General features: G+C 41.1%; 1 protein-coding gene across 2 annotated transcripts; it reads right to left on the bottom strand.

Annotated features, from left to right (window-relative positions):
• Positions 1–1,000: 1,000 nt before the first annotated feature.
• AUNIP (aurora kinase A and ninein interacting protein) lies at positions 1,001–20,408 on the bottom strand. 2 transcript variants are annotated; one of them, XM_047727056.1, is made up of 3 exons: positions 20,089–20,408; positions 3,948–4,086; positions 1,001–1,989 (listed from the first exon to the last, which is right to left on the bottom strand). In XM_047727056.1, the coding sequence occupies exons 1-3, from the start codon at positions 20,317–20,319 to the stop codon at positions 1,145–1,147; spliced, it is 1,215 nt and encodes a 404-aa protein (XP_047583012.1). In that variant the 5' UTR covers positions 20,320–20,408; the 3' UTR covers positions 1,001–1,144. The 2 variants fall into 2 exon arrangements, with proteins under 2 accessions (XP_047583012.1, XP_047583013.1); XM_047727057.1 differs by lacking the exon at positions 20,089–20,408 and adding an exon at positions 12,236–12,284.
• Positions 20,409–21,465: the final 1,057 nt, after the last annotated feature.

Below are 21,465 nucleotides of genomic sequence, written 5' to 3'. Positions count from 1 at the left end.
TGAGATGGGATCCATGAAAATGATAGAGAACATATAACTATTAAAAGTTGCTTTTTCAGAAATAAAATGGTAATGTTTTAGTTACCGTTAGAGTCAACTTTGTAAACAGCCATTTATTTGGATTCATAATTTTTACAAAGGGAATTCTCTTATACCTTGTGTAGCAGAGCGATATCATCACATCTGGATTGCTATGTAGCCTCAGGCTTTTTTTAATAGCACAGGCTTTAAAATTTTTATTTAAGGATTTTATTTATTTATTTGAGAGAGAAAGAAAGCAAAAGGTGGGGGGGGTAAGTAGGGGCAGAGGGAGAGGGAGACTGTCCACTAAGCAGGGAGTCCGATGTGGGGCTTTATCCCAGGACCCAGAGATCATGAAGGCAGATGCTTAACTGACTGAGCCACCCAGGTGCCCCAGCACAGGCTTTTTTTAGAGAGATGTTTAGACATAGAATATAAAACTTTAAAATGCTATAAAGTCCCCACAAAAAAAAAAAAAAAAAAAAAAACAAAAAGAAAAACTACCATTGGGGCGCTTGGGTGGCTCAGTCAGTTAAGCATCTGACTGTATCTCAGCTCAAGTCTTGATCTCAAGGTCATGAATTCAAGCCCTGTATTAGGCTACACACTGGGCGTGGAGTCTACTTTAAAACAAAAACACCCTACCATCATTCTACTATTTCTCTCTCTATCCCTCCTGCCCCCATACCCCTGGACCCAGGAAATATGCCTTATAACTCAAAACGGTGTCAGGAATAATGGTCCCAAGGTTGCATGGGTAAGATAACAGCCAGAGATTAGAACACACATTCGTAAGAAGCAATGTCCTAGTCAGGGATCTGAAAGGGCAAAGAGGGGGCTATGCAGACTGAGTAAGGGCTCTTTAGTAGAAGGATAAGTACCTGCCCTACCTCCTCTCAGTGCTCATCACAGACTTGGCCAAGGTTACCAGCCACCTCTTCCCGGGGAGACGCACGATGCCAATCATACAGTCTCAACAAGTGCCACCACCTGGTTTATTTACACAAAGAAATGCTCAATAATAACTTCATCCCTTGCCTCCCTCCGCTGCCCTCCCGCCCAATATTTTCCTAGAGCTCTGTCATCTCAAGGTACTTCTAGAACCAAACCATCATCAAGGTATTTAGACTTGGTGCCTGATAACTTGATTACCTTCAGAGTCCTGGGTAAAGAGCAAATCAGGCTGCAGATTTAACTGAGTTGGCCTCTCCTGGCACTGAACCCAAGAGCTATCATGCAACTGCCCTAAGTCCCGATTCTGATTGTTCGTTACATCTCGGAAAGGAGCTCTAGAGTTGTGGGCAATGACCCGCTGGCCCTGAGAATCCTCAGTGAAAAGCTGACTCCAGGAGTCATTCTTTTCACTGTCCCAGGAAAACACAGGGACAGGACAAGGGCTTTGTTTCACTAAGTCTGTGTTTTCTCCGTTCCAGGAATGGAATGTTTGAAGGGGGATGGGGTCCTGCCTGGTTTCTCGGGCAGACACCTTTCCCAATTTAATCTTGTCCAAAGACTGAAGGCCTTTGCCCCCCGGTGGTTGAATGCGTCTCTCCACATCCTGATAGTTTTTTTCCTTAGATCCATGAAGCCATTCCCTTTTCCAGAAAGAGTCTTTATCTCCTTCCTGTTGGTCCAGCAAGTAAGGACCTTCCAAGTTCTGAGTGAAGGAACAAGAGAATGAGGCTTTGCTCTTTCCAGCACAGACCAAGGGGTCAGGCTGGGGCAAAGACAGCATAGTCAAAAACGAAGTTCCCATTCTGTGGTGGTCAGAAGCCTGGAGGAAATGAAGAGAAAGTCCAGCTTCCTGGGTATCTGCAGGGGTTGAAGTGGCTAATGGGGGTGACATGCACTCGTCCTCCAAGCCCTGGATCAGATGATCTAGATGGGCTGCATCTTTCTCAGACTCTTTGTTGATCTGACTTTCTATATGAGACGAAACACTCCTCTGGTCACCATCATTTGTCTTTCCTAGCAAAACAGACGTGAATAATTATTCTGCAGGAAATCTCTGCCCTGAGTAGGATTTAGCTGGCTTTTTCTGAAATCTGTATTAGCTACTATCATCACCTAGCACAGGGGTCTTAGTTAGACTCATCACACGCATTTACAGCTGATCTTCCTGTTTTCTTTTTTTTTTTTTTTAAGAAAAAAAAAAAGGTTTTTATTTATTTGTTTGAGAGAGAGAAAGAATGGGAAGGGGGCAGAAAGGGAGAAGCAGACTCCCCACTCAGCAGGGAGCCCAACACGGGGCATTAGTCGCAGGATCCAGAGATCATGGCCTGAGCTGAAGTCAGACACTTAACTGACTGAGCCATCCAGGCACCCCATGATCTTCCTGCTTTTAATCTCTGCTTTCGCCAGAATGATCCTTTTAAACCTCAGACCTTATATTCCACTACTCAAATATATGGATGCTTCTAATGACCTACTCAAGTCAAACGTGGTAGGTATACTCAGACCACAGCCTACTTTTCCAGCTGTGTTTTAGGATATGGGGTTTAACAGGGCACATGAGTTTTGCCTTTGTTTTTTATTTAATATGGTTTCTGTTAAATAGTGATCTTGGCCAAATATATATTCCTGGATATTATCCTTTGAGAAATATGCACAACACAATTTTTGTAAGGTCACTAAGATCACATTAATCATCCAACTCTAAGAAACCTTCTGGTGACAGGAAAATAACATTAGGGCCTCTACTCTGCAAATATGGCTTGGGAAGGGGAATAAAGACAATCAGATGCTAAGTCAACCAGTTGGATGAAAAATAATAAACGACTGCTAGTGTCCAGCTTGTCCAATTTATCAGGCATGGAATGGATACTGTTCTGCCTTAAGGATGAATAACATGGACTACCTTTCCCCTAAATTATACCAAGATCTAATTACAAAGCTGAATGATTTCCTTTTTCCTTCTCCAACAAGAATTATACTGCAGAAACTGTTTTGTGAAAGATGTCTCAACTTTGCCTAAGAATTCAACAGATTATATATATACCAGAATTTTGAAATAGCGGGGGATGACTGGGTGGCTCAGACTATTAAGCATCCAACTCTTGATCACAGCTCAGGTCTTACTCTTGGGGTCGTGAGTTCAAGCCTCATGTTGGGCTCCATGCTGGGCATGGAACCTACTTAAAAATATATATATATATGTATATATATATACATATATATATATGTATATATATATACATATATATATATGTGTATATATATATATATATATTTTTTTCCTTTAAATCAGAAGTGTCCTTGAAAGAAATCTGCCCTTGTTACTTAAAGCCAAAGGGTGCTTATTTTAAGTTTCTCTTTGGGGTAGGGACAGTGAATTTTGAAGATTTGTGTAAAGCAATCCTGGGAATCACATCAGGAGTTAGAGCTCTCCTCCCAAAACCCTCTAATTGGCAGACACCCTGCTCTGAAGCAGCTCGTCACCTGGAAAGGGACATGTAAGCAAAAAACTGCCAAAGGATAATGAGACACAAGCCAACTTTATGCCAACCTTTCTAAGAAAAAAAGCATCTTTGAACTCTGAATGTTGAGAAGCACTATACAGAAATATCTGTTATCAAGTAATCATATATACACTGCTCATTATGGCCAATCCAAGACATTTACCTAACTAGGGCAGATCAGCTCCCCTGCACACCCCAACTCCCCAAGCATACCTTTCTCCTCGCTGCTCTGTCAGGGAATACAAACATTTAATATTAGACTGAGCACACAGAATGAGAAAATGTTAGTAAAAGCATGTTTATAATGCCTAGCAGAAGGGGATGCTTTGTCGTTTGATATCCTCTTCTAATGAGTCAGCCAAGTTTAACACAATGCACTGGTGTTGCCACTTCTCATAAATTTTCCAGCATGGAAAAATGCACACACTCCTTTTTGCTCCCTGGGTATTCCCAGGCGGGTCATCATACCTGGCTGCAGGGTGAAGAAGGAAGCAATGCTGGTCTGCCGAATGCCTGTAGGTGGAATTCTTTGAGTAAAAGAAATCTTAGCCTTTTTCTCTCCAGGAAAGTGTGTTAACATTTTGGTGTTTGGCTTCATTAAATATGTCTGAGAAGGGGGAGAAAAAGAATAATGGAACCTATTAATATCAAAACAGCTGTCAGACAGGAGAGATTCAATAAACACCCATGACCTTCATGGAACCACACTGGGCCCTTTGGACTCCATTCCTCTGCTACTTTCTGGTTAGTTTTTGCTGTACATCATCATCTACCATTTCCTGTCACACTGATGGTGTTTGTTTGTTTTTATAGGAAATCACATATTCCAACTATAGCCCAATCTTTCTGCTTCCCCACAGAAATCAGTCACACTGACTAAACAAACAAGATTTGCTGACGTGGTTCCAAGAATGATACTCTCTCTTACACTTAAAGATAACTAATGATTCTACCTCAGCAGCAGGTGACACATTTTTAGTGGTTTTCAAATACTTATATACAGTTAAGAGCATGACTCGCACAGCTAGGGTTCAAGTCAATTCCAATTCTGCCACGGCTACTTAGCACTGTGTGACCCTATGCAAGCGCTTAATCTAGGTCTCATTCTCATGTGTGAAATGAGGACAGTAAAGTACCTATCCCATAGGGCTGTTAGAAGGATTTGGTGAGTTAATTCACATAAAAGGCTTACACAGTTCCTCAGGTTCAATACTAATTGGTTATTACTAGGAGGACAAGCAGGGAAACAGCCAGTCTTATACACTCTCAGCCCCTTTGTACGTTACAGTATCAGTTTGTACCAGAAAAGGTTAGGGAAGAAACTTTTGTCAACTAACTATAAATATAACCTCATCTTTATTTAGTGTGATTTGGTTTTGTTTCCACTTGCTTGTTATGGAATGCCTGAGAAGTAACCCCGAGAAGAGGGTTATTTATACTCAATTCAGTTTGCATGAAAACCAAAGAAACAAGATTTGCCGATTTTCATGTTGTAAGTTGGAGATAGGTCTGAGATGAAATCAAATTATTAATTCTAGCCCAAAGTTGACTTCATTTTTACATTTGGAAACTAAAATGTACCTTAAGTGGATAAAAGAAGAATGAAATCCTTGGTGTAAAACTCATACTCTAACTTGCAATGCTGGTGTGGAACTTTCCCCTCCAACATACAAAACTAGAAAACTGAATAAAATACATGAAACAATTGATAATAGATGGTGGACAAAAGGAATTGCATTGGATTGTGAGCTCTGAGAGAAGGAAAACAAATGAACCCTATGATGACTCTAGCTTTATACTGGAATCACTTGCCAGACCAAAATATATAAAGTACACAGGCACTGCATTCTGGATTAATTGAATACATTGAGACTGGAATTTGGAGAAGCTGAGGCGACCACTCCTCAAGTTGCAAAGTCCATATTCCTTCACCTTGAACTTGGGAAGAATTTTGTGACTGACCAATAAAGTATGATAGAAATAACACTACAGGGACGCCTGGGTGGCTCAGTTGGTTGAGCAGCTGCCTTCGGCTCGGGTCATGATCCCAGCGTTCTGGGATCGAGTCCCACATCGGGCTCCTTGCTCGTCAGGGAACCTGCTTCTCCCTCTGCCTCTGCCTGCCTTTCTGTCTGCCTGTGCTCGCTCTCTCTCCCTCGCTCTCTCTGACAAATAAATAAATAAAATCTTTAAAAAAAAAAAAAAAAAAAGAAATAACACTACATTTTTTCCAAAACTAGGTCATAAAAATGCCATGCACTCTTGCTTTCTTGAGATCCTCACTCTTAGAACCTGGCGACGATGCTATGAGGAAGCCCAAAGAAGCACATGGCTCTCTAAATTTTATATTAGAAACATCCTAGATATGTGAAACTATGTGAGAGAATATGCCAACAAGTATTTTAGCACCTATATGCTAGGTACTAGGAATACACTGAGGAACAAAACAGATTATTTCTGCTCTGGTAAAGCTTAAACCTTATGGGAAAAGACAGACTAATAATATATAGTTATTTAAATGACTACAAGAATACTAAGTCCTACAACACAAATACAAAGGATTGTAAGATAATATTATGAAAATTATATGCCAACAAATTGGACAACCTAGAAAAGTGAATACACTCCTAGAAACATATAACCTCCCAAAACTGAATCAGGAAAAAATAGAAAATTTGAACAGACCGACTACCAGCAATGAAATTGAATCAGTAAAAAAAAAATACAAAAAACTCCCAACAATCAAAAGTCCAGGACAAAACAGCTTCACAGATGATTTCTACCAAACATTCCATTCCACAAAGTTGTAGCAATCAGAACAATATGATACTGGCATAAATAGATATAGATCAATGGAACAAAATAGAAAACTCAGAAATAAATCCACAATTATATGGTCAATTAATCTTCAACAAAGGAGGCAAGAATATGCAATGGGAAAAAGTCTCTTCAACAAATGGTGTCAGGAAAACTGGACAGCTACATGCAAAAGAATGAAGCCAGACCACTTGATTATACCATACACAAAAATACACTCAAAATGGATTAAGGGCTAGGCACCCGGGTGGCTTAGTCAGTTAAGCATCTGCCTTTGGCTCAGGTAATGATCCCAGGGTCCTGGGATCAAGGCCCGAGTTAGGCTCCCCGCTCTGTGGGGAGTCTGCTTCTCCCTCTACTCTGACTCTCTCCACCCTACCTTCCCCTCCCCTTGTGTGCTCTCTCGTGTGCCCTCTTTTCTCTCTCAAATAAATAAAATCTTTTTTTAAAAAGTGGTTTAGGGACCTAAATGTGAGACCTGAAATGGTAAAAATCCTAGGAAAGCACAGGCAATAATTTCTCTGAAACTGGCCATAACATTTTTCTAGATATGTGTCCTGAGACAGGAAACAAAAGCAAAAATAAACTATAGAGACAACATCAAAATAAAAAAAAATTCTTCATAGCAAAGGAAACTATCAACAAAACTAAAACACAGCCTACTGAAGAGAAGATATTTGCAAATGATATATCTGATAAAGGGTTAATAGACAAAAAATATAAAGAACTTCCACAACACAACACCAAACCGCCCCCCCCAAATAATCCAAATAAAAAATGGGCAGAGACATGAACAGGGGTGCCTGAGTAGCTCAGTAGGTTAAGTGTCCAACTCTATTTTTTTTTTTTTAGATTTTTTATTTATTTATTTGACAGAGAGAAATCACAAGTAAACAGAGAGGCAGACAGAGAGGAGGAAGCAGGCTCCCCGCCGAGCAGAAAGCCCAACGCGGGGCTCGAACCCAGGACCTGGGATCATGACCCGAGCCGAAGGCAGCGGCTTAACCCACTGAGCCACCCAGGCGCCCCTTAAGTGTCCAACTCTTGATTTTGGCTCAGGTCTTGATCTCAGGGTCATGGGTTCATGCCCCACATTGGGCTCCACATTGTGTATGGAGCCTACTTTAAAAAAAAAAAAAAAAAAAAAAAAAGACATGAACAGACGTTTCTCCAAAGAAGACATACAAATGCCCAACAGACCCATGAAGATGCTCAACATCACTCATCATCAGGGAGATGCAAATCCAAACTACAATGTCATGTCATTCACACCTGTCAGAGGATTAAAATCAAAAGCACAAGAAACAATAGGTGTTGGCGAGGATGTGGAGAAAAAGGAACCCTTGTGCACTGTTGGTGGGAATGCAAACTGGTACAGCCACTGAGTTTCCTCAAAAAATTAAGAATAGAACTATCATATGATCCAATAATCACACTACTGGGTATTTACCCAAAGAGTACAAAAACCCAGAGGTTCCTGGGTGGCACAGTCGGTTAAGCTTCTGAAACCTGGTTTTGGGTGGGACTGCCATCTCTGGGTCATGAGATTGAGCCCCACATTGGGCTCTACACTCGGTGTGCAGTCTGCTTGAGATTTTTTTTCCTTCTCCCTCTGCCCCTCCTGCTTGTGCTCTCTCTCTCTCTAATAAATAAATCTTAAAAAAAAAAATACAAAAACATTAATTCAGAAAGGATATATGCACCCCTATCTTTATTACAGCATTATTTACAATAGCCAAATTATGGAAGGAGCCCAAGTGTCCATTGATAGATGAATGGATAAAGAAAATGTACTGTACTACACACACACACACAGACACACACACATACACACACACACCCTGGAATATTGTTCAGCCATAAAAAAGAATGAAATCTTGCCATCTGCAACATGGTTGGATCTAAAGAGTATAATGCTAATAAGCAAAATAAGTCAGAAAAAGACGAATACCATAAGATTTCACTCATATGTGGGATCTAAGAAACCAAACAAATGAAAAAAAGAGACAAATGGGAAAACAGACTCACACTCTTAATTATAAGAGAACAGATGGTTACCAAAGGGGAGGCGGGTGGGTGATGAGTGAAAGAGGTGAAGGGGGTTAAGAGTATACTTATCTTAATGAGCACTGAGTAATATATGAAATGTTTAATCACTGCAACTAATTTAACACTGTATGTTAATTATATTGGACTTAAAATAAAATTTAAAAAGCATACCAAGTCCTCTAAAAAGACTTATACATGGCACCCGGGTGCTCAGTCAGTTAATGTATTCCTTAAGCTCAGATCATGATCTGAGAGTCCTGGGATCAAGCTCTGCATTGGGCTCTCTGCTCGGTGGGGTATCTGATTCTCCCTGTCCCTCTGTCCTCCCCCAAAAGCTCGAGCTCACTCTCTCTCAAAAAAATAAATAAAATCTTAAAAAAAAAAAAAAAGACTTATACAAACTACGTAATATCAGAAAACAGTAAGACCTCAATTAACAAAACATCTGGGAACAAAGTTTTTCACCAAGTTGGCCATCTTAGCCAAGAGTAAGACAATTCCTTACTTAGGTCAAAGCAATGTCAAGAGTGATACTGCCCTCAGTGATAGCTCCCTTAGAAGAGTTTGGCTTTAAGGAACTAGGTTTATCTCAGTGGAATGCTTAAGGACTCTGAGTGAGAATAGGTCATCTGGAACTGAAGGGACCCAGGTACAGTCCTTCAGCTGAATATTCTTACCTCAAAATAAAGGCAGCCTGTGTGTGTGTATTACACAGTGTAAGAAAGCCTGTCTAAAAAACATAGGGTTCCTACAGGACCAAACACCTTGGCAAGCCACGGCCTAGGTATTAACAATTCTTACCCTGTAAGAATGCCTCAAAAAATCTAAGTTCAAGAAATACATGCCCTCCAAACCAAAGAATCTCTAGTACCTCAGTATGTCATATCATGTTCCTATCAAGTTTTCTTCTTTCAGAATGGTAGAAGGAAAAACTGACTTCCTACAATCATGGAGCTCCTACTTTCTTGCTATCACAAGGATGACCTGTGATGTATTCCTACAGAGAACAACACCTCTCAGGGCTGCAAGTCACCCCAAGAGTCTGGCCCTTTCCTAAACACCACAACTCTATTATCAAAGCAGACCTGGGTTCAAACAATTCACCCTCCTTACTACTAGAAAATGTTTTCATGATTCCATGGCATTTAAATTCAGTTTAGCTCTCATTCTATCTTTATGTCTTCTGATAATTTACCTGCAAGTTTGTCTTAAAATTTCTGCTTTCAACCCATTTTAATTCCCCTTTTTTATGATTCATATGGCCTTCAAGTCTAGCATATAATTTGATTCAACTTATTTTCTGATTATGGTCACTGGCCTTGAATTTATGAATGAAATCTCATTATCCTTACATATTGACATAGCTTCAGAAAACATAAATGTATGTGTTTAATTCTTTTTGCTATGTTACTTCTTCTTTTATGCTTCTGAGGTCCCATACTCATCTCTTCCCACTTCTCCAACTCCCCTCCTTCACTCTCATAGAAAACCTTTTCCAATCAGTCACTATCATGCCTTATCAAGCCATGCTAAAAGGACACTACCTAATAAGGATATTCTAAGGAGGACTGTTTAAGAAGTTTGACCAAAAACAGCTGTCGGAGGTACCTGGGTGGCTCAGGTGGTTAAGCATCTGCCTTTGGCTCAGGTCATGATCCCAGAGTCCCTAGATTGAGTCCCACATCAGGCTTCCTGCTCAGTAAGGAGCCTGATTTTCCGACTCCCTCTGCTCCTCCCCAACTCATGCTCACACCGCACTCTCTCTCCTGCTCACTCTCTCAAATAAATAAAATATTAAAAAAAAAAAAAAAGATCAGTCTATTCTGGACCTTTCACATGTCACACGGTATCTGGTCTTTGTGACCAGCTTCTCTCACTGAGCACCTTCTGGAGGTCCAACCACACTGTAGCATGTCAGATACTTCAATCCCTTTTTATTGCCAAGTAACATTCCACTGTTTAGATATACTATTTTATCTACTCATTCATCATTTGGGAGCATTTTGGTTGTTTCCACTCTTTAGCTGTTATGAGAAATGCTGCTACAAACATTCAAATATTCGTTACTAGTGTACAAGTTTTAGTGCGGACTATCTTTTCATATCTTGGGTCTATACTTAAAAGCAGAAGTGCTGGGTCATAGGATAAGCATGCTGAACATTTTGAGGAACTGCCAAACTGTTCGACAAACAGCCTATACCGCTGTATGCATGCACCATGTAATATACGAGGTTTCCAATTTCTCCACATCCTTGCCAACACTTGGTATTATCTTTTTGATTATAGCCATCCCAGTGGATGTGAAGTGGTATCTCCTTGTGGTTTGGATTTGCATTTCCCTAGTGACTAATAATGACATTCTTTCCATGGGGGTATCTGAATGGACTTATAACAAGAGATTAAATTAGCAATTTAAAAACTTCCTGCAAAGGGGACGCCTGGGTGGCTCAGTTGGTTAAGCAGCTGCCTTCGGCTCAGGTCATGATCCCAGCGTCCTGGGATCGAGTCCCACATCGGGCTCCTTGCTCATCGGGGAGCCTGCTTCTCCCTCTGCCTCTGCCTGCCATTCTGTCTGCCTGTGCTTGCTCTCTCTCCCTCTCTCTCTCTGACAAATAAATAAATAAAATCTTAAAAAAAAAAACAAAAAAAAACTTCCTGCAAAGAAAAATCCACTGTGTACCACCTAAAGAAGCTGAGAATTTTCAAAACCAGCAAGTCTAGGCTCTTTTTTGTTTAACTGGCCCTCCTTCAGCTTCTCTCGATCCTCTGGCACTTGGCTATATCAGTGAGAAGAAACCAGGTAGCCTTCAGCACTGCCTGGAAACCCCCTTAGCTACATCACATTGCCCAGTTCCTCAGGTACATTCTCTATCTTCCACCTTACTACAACCAACAGGAGTTGTAGGCAACTTTCTGTGACCACATAATAAGGATTCCCTTTCCTCTAGTTTCCAGTAAGATATGTTCTCACTTTCCTTTAAACCCTTACCCACAAGTCTCCTCAAAGGCCATCCCAGTTCTAGAAACAGTTTCTTACAAGCTCTTCAAGCTTTCACTAGCACTCTCTCCAAAGTCCTTCCAGCTGCCACCCATTGCCCCATGCCAAAGCCACTCCCCCATTTTAGGTTTTCATTAGGTAGTACTCCATTGCTAAAACCCAATCTGTATTATCTTTCTGTTGCTGCATTAACACATGCCACAAAATTTAGCAGCTTAAAGCAACAATTATTATCTCACAACTTCTATGCATCAGGAATTGGAAAGCAGCCTATCTGCATGGTTCTGGATCACAGTCTCATTAGGTTGCATTTAAAGTACCAAGCAGGGTTGCAATATGCATTTTCAGGGCGGCTCACTCACACAACTGCTAGCAAATTCAGTAAGGTCTCCATAAAGCTGCCTACGTGTCTGCACAACATGAGAGCTGACTTCCCCTAAAGGCAGAATGAGGCTGAAGCTGCAATGCTGTTTATGACCTAACCTCATAACTTGAACACTTCCATCACCTTCTAGTCAACAGAGTCACTAAGTACATCCCACACTTGGTGGGGGAAGGGGGGACTTAACATCCACCTGTTAAAGAGAGAGGTACCAAGAATTTGTGGACAAATTTTAAAACCACCAGCCCTCCACCCATAATAAAACGTAATCTCTTCCTTCTCTAAATGCTTAGAATTTCCTTATGCCTCTAAGACACTTACTGTCTGTCTGACAGTTATTTGCGTTCCTACCATGTTCCATGCTGCCAGGGTTAGAACTACCTTATTCATTATTCACCTTTTTATCATCTGAGGACACCTTACACATTATGAAACAAAACAAAACAAAACAAAAACCACACTGGAACAAGAGTCAGAAGACCTGGAATCAAGCCATAGAGCGGCACTTACTCTGATGTGATCTGAAGCAAATCTCTATCTGAACTTCAATTCCTTCATCTGCAAAATGGAGATAATCTCACTTCCCTCACAAAGCTACTGAGGAAGTGAAGTGAAACAATACATGTAAAAAAACTTTTACAAACCATAAGCCATTATGTAAAGGTCATACTGATAAATATTTGTCAAGTTACATTCACAGATCCTTATCAGTCTTACAGCACCAACCCCAACAGTTTTGCTACCATGCACTTCAGTATTATTATTAAGCCTATTCAGTTTCAGTGAAATACTTTCCTCCTCTATTTTTGTTTTTCTTTTTTCAGCATTTCAGTAAGTATCACAGAGGGGGGTTTTTTTTGTTGTTAGGTCCACACTTTTTCTTTTTAAGATTTATTTATTTGAGAGTGGGGAGGCAGAGAGAAAGAGAGAATCTCAAGGCGGACTGTCTGCTAAGCACTGAGCCCAGTGCAGGGCTTCATCTCACCACCATGAGATCATGACCTGAGCCGAAATGAAGACCTGAAGGCTCAACTAACCGAGAAACCCAGGTGCTCCTGTTAAGTACACACTTTAATCTGCCATTTTACTGGAGGTGTCCTCCCATCCATCTTTGCTCTAAAAAACTCAAAGTCCTCCTACTTATCTTCTTATCAGAGAAAGAAAGAATGAGCAACTATGACCATATCTAAACCATATCTAAAAAGTTTTCTGAAAGCAAAGCTCAAATGGATTAATTGATTTGCTCATTCAACAAATTTGTACTGAGAACCTACCATGTGCCACTGTTTGAAGGACTGCCTAATGGAGATTTCATTCTAGTAGTGGAAGATCATAAATGAAAAATAAATACACAGTATATAGTGTATCTAATGGTAAAGGGCTATGGAGATAAATAAAGCAAGACTAAGGTGTTAGGGAGTAGGGAATAAGGGAAAGCTTCTTTATGGTTAAGAAATGGGGTTCAATAAGTGGACAATGAAAGAACAGAGCCATGTGGTATTTTAATCCCTATGCATTTCAAGGTGTACAAAACTCTCTGTAGAGGTATACTTGGCTTGAAGGCCAGCAAGAAGGCCCGTATGACTACAACAGAGTCAAGCAGAGAAAAGAGTAGTAGATGAGGTCTAAAATGTAGAAGGCGGCAAACATACATGGCCAAACCATGCCTTGTAGGCCTCAGAGATTCTGGGTTTTACCAGAAGATAGCAAACCACTAGATGGTTTTAAAATTAAAATTAATAGTGAGCAAAAGGTCACTCTCATTCTGGATCAGGTAGCAGTGGTAGAAATAGTAGAAAATTATGAGATTCTGAACATATGAAGGCAGAGTCCAGAGAATTTGCTGATGGACTGAATGTTAGTGAAGCTACAGACTGTCACAGTGGCATTCCGTGTTCCACCAAGGCGGTCAGAAAACACTGATGACTCAGCCAAGATTTCTGTTATCTTCGCATTTCTGTCCCCTTCTTAGGCTCACTTCTCCTTCTCTGCTACATATATTTCAAGAGCAAGAAAGTATGCTGCATTACAGATGAAGAAGAAATAGAAAACACCTACAAGATAGCAAATATACAAAATACATAGTAAATCTTTTTACCTCTTTATTGCGGGAGAAACCTTTCAGAAATATTTCTCTGTGTTTTAATAAAGAGGTAACAAAGTTAAAATACAAAATTTGAAAATCATGTAAATTAAAATCGCTTTTTGATGGGGCACCTGGGTGGCTTAGTTGTTAAGCGTCTGCCTTCAGCTCAGGTCATGATCCCAGGGTCCTGGGATGGAGCCCCACAATGGACTCCTGGGATCAAGCCCCACATTGGGCTCCCTGCTCGGCTAGAAGCCTGCTTCTCCCTCTCCCGCTTCCCCTGCTTGTATTCCCTCTCTCACGGTCTCTCTCTGTCAAATAAATAAATAAAATCTTTTAAAAAATAAATTAAAATAAAAAGGAAAAATTCATACTAAAACTCATGTCTCACATAGAAAGTTCTCCATATATTTAGTGAAAGGTGAGTATGTTTGAAATAATCTCTTTTGTGGGGGAAACATATTTATACACATAGAAACTGTCTCAAAGAATACCAATTGTTAAAAGCAGCTACCACCAGTGAAGTTTTGTTTTTTACTTAATTCTATACTGATTTTTTTAACAAACATATATTACTCTCACAATAAAAAAACTGAAATGAAAACAAATACAGTATCCTTCATATCAAGGCCTAAGTAATGAGGCCAAGCCTATCATGCTTCTGTGGGACCAAGAGAGAAGCAAACTCACTCCAAACATAGGCATTTATTTTCTGGCAAAATTATGAACCACCCCATTAGTTGCCCCCAAATAGCAGTTTGTTTAGGGATCAGGTGGGAAGGAGCATATTTTCTAAAACACTGGTCATGAGCAACTGTCTATTAATGACTGACATTAAAACTCAAACAAATATATGCCTATTAATAGTTACTCTAGGAAAAGGCAGGTTTCTACATCCTGTGAAAGGGAATCTTTAGTACTCTGCTCTGGACTGGAAGTCTTAAAAAGTCAAAGAACCAGTTTTTAACAAAGTTTAAAAAATTGTTTTTAAGATTTATTTATTCATTTGAGAGAGAAAGAGCATGAGTGGGAGAGGGAAAGAGAATCTCAAGCAGACTCTAAGTGAGGAGCCCGACATAGGGATCAATCTCACGACCCTGAAATCATGATCTGAGCTGAAACCAAATCAGATGCTTAACCCACTGCGCCACTCAGGTGCCCACCCGCCAAATTTTTAACTCATCTCTCACCACACACACATGCACCAAGAAAAGGCCATCTGAGCACATGGGGAGAAGGCAGCTCACTGTCGGCAAGCCAAGAAGAAAATCCTTACTGGAACTTGACCATGGCAGCACTCTGATCTTGGACTTCCAGTTTCCAGAACTGTGAGAAAATGGATTCTGTTGTTTAAGCCACCCAGTCTATACTATTTTGTTACTGTCAACTTGAGTAGACTAAGGCAATACTATTGCATATAATGGATACTATTCCATATAATGGAATAGTATCAAGTCTTTAAAAAGAAGAAAGCAGCTACCTGCTCAGTGGGGAGCGGGGAGGTTGTTGGTGTTTCTTTCTCTCCCTCTGCCTCTCTCCCCGACTTGTGTTCTCTCTAATAAACAAATGAAATCTTTTTTTTAAGAAAAAGAATAAAACAGCTCTTTGTGGATGCATATGAAGTGATACATAAGATGCAGTAAGTGAGAAAAAGCAAGTTGCAGAACAATGTGGAACATGCTATTATTTACAAGAAAGAATAGATACTGTTTGCTTGTGCATATATAGAATATGTGTAGAAGGATGTGCAAGAAAGCTGTGGCCTCTGAGATGGGCCAAGGATGGTTAAAAGTATTAGGGAGTTATTTCACTGCCTAACACTGCCGTACATTTTAAATTATGTACCAGATGAACATACCTACCTCATTTTTAAGTTTAAAAAAAAAAAATTTAAAGGAACAGGTGGTTCATTTATTATTTCTCAAAATATGACTTTAGTTGGGGCGCCTGGGTGGCTCAGTGAGTTAAAGCCTCTGCCTTTGGCTCAGGTGATGATCCCAGAGTCCTCGGATCAAGCCCGCATCGCATCGGGTTCTCTGCTCAGCAGGGAGCCTGCTTCCCTTCCTCTCTCTCTGCCTGCCTCTCTGCCTACTTGTGATCTCTGTCAAATAAATAAATAGAATCTTAAAAATATATATATATGACTTTAGTTGTATGATGCTTTTTCTTTTCTTTTTTTTTTTTTTAAGATTTTATTTATTTATTTGACAGAGAGAGATCACAAGTAGACGGAGAGGAAGGCAGAGAGAGAGAGAGGGAAGCAGGCTTCTTGCTGAGCAGAGAGCCCGATGTGGGACTCGATCCCAGGACCCTGAGATCATGACCTGAGCCGAAGGCAGCGGCTTAACCCACTGAGCCACCCAGGCGCCCCTGTATGATGCTTTTTAACAGCCCTTAATTTGTTCAGGAAACTGTAGCCACTGCAAGGGAGCAAAATTTGCCACCCCAAAATGTGTCTCTCTGGCATATGTATTATTTTAGGCTGATTATTTTTAAGGAACAGGCGGCTTAGGAATAATTGGTGACCTTCCCCCAACTACTTAAAAGAATTTAGAGGACCTGCCCCAGGAAAGGAGCTATTACCATAAATAGCTATTCAACTACGGTTGCATTTCTACATACTAATAATGAGCTATCAAGGAAATTAAGAAAACAATCCCATTTACAGCTGCATCAAAAAGAATAAAATATCTAGGAATAAATTTACCCAAACAGGTGCAAGACTTGTACTCTGAAGATTGCGGCACATGGATGAAAGAAACTGACAATGAAAAAAATAAATGGGAAGATATATTCTGCTCATGGACTGACAAATTAATATTGTTAAAATATTAGTACTTCCCAAAGCAATCTACAAATTCAATACAATCCATCAAAATACGATTTTCCACAAAACTAGAAAAAAGTACTCCTAAAATCTGTATGGGACACCAAACAGACAAAGCAATCTTGAGAAAAGATCAAAGCTGTAAATATCATGCTGATTTCAAACTATTCTACAAAGTTATAGTAATCAAAACAGTATGGCACTGACACAAAGACACACATAGATCAATAGAATAGAACAGAGAGCCCATAAATAAACCTACATGTATATGGACAATTAATCTACTACAAATGAGAAAAGAATATAAAATGGGGAAAAGACAGTCTCTTCAATAAATGGTGCTGGGAAAACTGGACAAGCTACATGCAAAAGAATGAAACTAGACCACTATCTTACACCATATATAAAAATAAATTCAAAATGGATTAAAGACTTGAATGTTAAGACCTGAAGCCATAAAACTCTTAGAAGAAAAAGATGGGCAGCAAGCTCTTTGACATCAGTCTTAGCAGGATTTCTTTGAACCAATCTCCTCGGACAAGGCAACAAAAGCTAAAATAGCAAATAGGATTACATTAAACTAAAAAGCTTTTACAGAGTGATGGAAACCATCAACAAAACAGAACTGCACCCTACCGAATGGGAGAAGGTATTTGCAAATCATACATCTGATAAAGGGTTAACATCCAAAATATAGAGTTACACAACACTTAAAAAAAAAAAAAAAAGATTAGTGGCGCCTGGGTGGCTCAATGGGTTAAGCCTCGCCTTCACTCAGGTCATGATCTCAGGGTCCTGGAATCGAGTACCACATTGGGCTCTCTGCTCGGCAGGGAGCCTACTTCCTCTTTCTCTCTCTGCCTGCCTCTCTGCCTACTTGTGATATCTCTCTGTCAAATAAATAAATAAATTCTTAGAAAAAAAAAAGATTAAAAAATTGGAAGAATTGCACAGCAAAGGAAACAGTTAACAAAACCAAAAGACAACTGACAGAATGGGAGAAGATATTTGCAAACAACATATCAGATAAAGGGCTAGTATCCAAAATCCATAAAGAGCTTAGCAAACTCAACACCCAAAGAACAAATAACCCAATCAAGAAATGGGCAGAAGATGGGGTGCCTGTGGCTCAGTGGGTTAAGCCTCTGCCTTCGGCTCAGGTCATGATCCCAGGGTCCTGGGATCGAGTCCCGCATTGGGTTCTCTGCTCGGCAGGGGCCCTGCTTCCCCCTCTTTCTCTGCCTGCCTCTCTGCCTACTTGTGATCTCTGTCTGTCCAATAAATAAATAAAATCTTAAAAAAAAAAAAAAAAAGAAATGGGCAGAAGACATGAACAGACATTTCTGCAAAGACAACATCCAGATGGCCAACAGACACACGAAAAACTGCTCCACATCACTCAGCATCAGGGAAATACAAATCAAAACCACAATGAGATACCACCTTACACCAGTCAGAATGGCTAAAATTAACAAGTCAGGAAATGACATGCTGGCAAGGATGCAGAGAAAGGGGAACTCTCCTACACTATTGGTGGGAATGCAAGCTGGTGCAACCACTCTGGAAAACAGCATGGAGGTTCCTCAAAAAGTTGAAAATAGAGCTACCTTACAACCCAGCAATTGCACTACTGGGTATTTACCCTAAAGATACAAACGTAGTGATCCGAAGGGGCATGTGCACCTGAATGTTTATGGCAGCAAGGTCCACAATAGCCAAACTATGGAAAGAACCTAGATGTCCATCAACAGATGAATGGATAAAGAAGATATGGTATATATATATACAATAGAATACTATGCAGCCATCAAAAGAAATGAAATCTTTCCATCTGTGATGACATGGATGGAACTAGAGGGTATTATGCTTAGCAAAATAAGTCAATCGGAGAAAGACAACTATCATATGATACGATATGAGGAAGTAGAGATGCAACGTTGGGGGTTTGAGGGGGTAGGAAAAGAATAAATGAAACAAGATGGGATTGGGAGGGAGACAAACCATAAGAGACTCTTAATGTCACAAAACAAACTGGGGGGGGAGGAGGGGAGGGAGAGGGTGGTGGGGTTATGGACATTGGGGAGGATATGTGCTATGGTGAGTGCTGTGAAGTGTGTAAACCTGGCGATTCACAGACCTGTACCTCTGGGGCTAATAATACATTATATGTTTATTAAAAAATTTTTAAAAAGATAAAACAAAAAAAAATGGGCAGAAGACTTGAAAAGCCCATTGTCAAAGATTACACACAGATGCCCAACAGACAGAAGAAAAGGTGCTCAACATCATTAATTAACCATCAGGAAAATGAAAATATGAGATATTACCTCAAACCTGTTAGAATAGCAATTATCAAAAAGACAAAAAAGAAAAAAGGACGAAAAAATAACAAGTGTTGGAGAGGATGCAGACAAAGTGTAGAGAGGTTGTGGAGAAAAGGGAACTTGCATGCACTGTTGCTGGGAATGTAAATTGGTGCAGCTACTTATGGAAAACAATATGGAAGAGCCTTAAACAATTAAAAGTAGAATTACAATCCAGTAATTTCAGTTCCAGGCATTCATCTGAAGAGAATGAAAACACCAAAGAAATATATGCACCCCTATAATCATTGCAGTATTATTTACAACAGTCAAGATATGGACACAACCCAGGTGTCCATCAATCGATGAATGGGTAAAGATGTGGCAAATATATACAATGAAGTATTACACAGCCACAAAGAATGAAATCTTGCCATTCTCGACAGCATGGATGGACCTAGTATTATGGTATTATGCTAAGTGAACTAAGTCATACAGAGAAGGACAAATATATACAACTTCTCCTGTATGTGGAATCTAAATAACAAAACAAAATAGAAACTGACTCATAGGTATAGGAAACAAACTGTTAGTTACCAGAGCGGGGAGGGGTTGGGGAACAGAAGGAAGAGGATTAAGAGGCACAAACTTCCAGTTATAAAATAAATAAGTCATGGGGAGGTGAAGCACTGCGTAGGTTATATAGTCAATAATATTACAGTAACTTTGTAATGGTGACCATGGCAACCAGACTTCTCCTGTGGATTTCTTAGTGTATAAAAATATCGAATCAGTATCACGTGCACCTGAAACTAACTAGATATTGGATGTCAAGTATAGTTCCATTAAAAAGCAGAAACAACACTCCTCACAGCAAATTTTCTCTCCACCCTCTCCCCACACCTCGAAGCCTTATTTTCCCAGTCTCTTCCTCACCCACCCACAGCCTGCCTGCCTTCCGCCCCATTTCCTCTCTACTCTTCCCAAACCCCGTTTTTCACCCTTCTGCAGGCTCCAATCCCTCTAGCCTCAGAATTCCCAAAGCTGTTCCTTTCTCGGACCCCGACTTGACTTCCACCGCCTCCCTTCTCACGCGTCCAGGCCTCTCACCCCTCCTCCAACACCCTCTCACGCCCCCACATCCCACCTGCACTCTCCGCCGCTTCAGCGCCGCAGCGTCCAGCCACACACCGCAGGCCTCTTCCTCATGGCCTCTCCGCCTCATGGCCGCTGCCGACACCCAGCCAGCCGGACACCGGGCTCCGGCTCCAGCTGCCTCACAGAATGGCTCTAACGGCCTCCACCGACGTTCGGATCTCGCGCCAACGCCGGGGGCGGAGCTACGCCGCAGCCGCCGACGCAGGCACCGCCCCAGCATCAGCCCCGCCCCAGCATCAGCCCCGCCCCGGCCCTAGCACTGCCCCTTTCTCTCCTCCCGGGGCCTCACAGGGTCGTCTGGTGGGTGGAGCTCCTTTAGGTTTACTAAGGCCTTCGCGCCCCTTGTGATCTTTTTTTTTTTTTTTTTTTTCCCTTGTGATCTTTTAATTCGAGTTGCCTTCCCGCGGCTGGGCTGCTTGAACGTGTTCGCGACATTGCGCAAGGAATATGCATGTCTTTTCGCTAAATTAGTTGCCCTTTCTTGCGGTAAACATAACCACTCCGGGCTCAGGGTTTTCCAGTCTCAACAGCTGCATCCTCCCGGTCATCCCAAAAGGAAGGGTGGAGCCGAGGCTGCGGTCTGCCCGCTCCAAAGCCGGTGTCCCCGGCACTACCTTAAGTGGTGACCACACACTCGAGTTTATGAATTACTTCTGAAATTAAAAAATAAATAAATAAAAAATAAATCCAAGCATAACTATGAAACCGCATGGGAAAGGATCTAGAAAACGTTAAAAAGGGGGCGCCTGGGTGGTTCAGTGGGTTAAGCCTCTGCCTTTTGCTCAGGTCTTATCTCAGGGTCTTGGGATGGAGCCCTGCATTGAGCTCTCTGCTCAGCAGGGAGCCTGCTTCTCCCTCTCTCTCTCTGCCTCCTTGTGATCTCTGTCAAATAAATAAATAAATATATCTTTATTTAAAAAGGGGGGGTTGCTCCTGGGTGGCTCAGCAGGTAAGAGTCTGCCTTCTGCTGGGTCATGATCCCAGGGTCCTGGGATGGAGCCCCAGCTCCAACTCCCTGCTCAGCGGGGGAGTCTGTGTCTCCCTCCCTCTCTGCCCCTCCCCCCACTAGTTCTCACTCTCTCTCTCTCTCTCAAATAAAAATTTTTTTAAAAGTGGGGTGGGGGCGCCTGGGTGGCTCAGTGGGTTAAAACCTCTGCCTTCGGCTCAGGTCATGATCTCAGGGTCCTGCAATCGAGCCCAGCACTGGGCTCTCTGCTCGCCAGGGAGCCTGCTTCCTCATCTCTCTCTCTGCCTCTCTGCCTACTTGTGATCTCTATCAAATAAATAAAAATCTTAAAAAAAAAAAAAAAAAAAGAGGGGTGGGGTGCCTGGGTGGCTCATTGGGTTAAGTGTCTGCCTTCAGCTC

Source organism: Lutra lutra, chromosome 4 (genome assembly GCF_902655055.1).
Source record: "Lutra lutra chromosome 4, mLutLut1.2, whole genome shotgun sequence".
NCBI classification, from domain to species: Eukaryota; Metazoa; Chordata; class Mammalia; order Carnivora; family Mustelidae; genus Lutra; species Lutra lutra.
Note: the sequence above shows the minus strand (reverse complement) of the source record. Positions and strands in the feature narration are given on the sequence as shown.

Excerpts from the sequence above, each read along its gene's own strand:
- AUNIP (XM_047727056.1), bottom strand. The coding sequence starts at position 20,319 with ATGCTGGGGCGGTGCCTGCGTCGGCGGCTGCGGCGTAGCTCCGCCCCC. Across the intron at positions 4,087-20,088 it reads TGAAGCGGCGGAGAGTGCAG|ACATATTTAATGAAGCCAAA; the intron begins GTGGGATGTGGG and ends CCCCCTTCTCAG. Across the intron at positions 1,990-3,947 it reads CTTCTTCACCCTGCAGCCAG|GAAAGACAAATGATGGTGAC; the intron begins GTATGATGACCC and ends CTGTTTTGCTAG.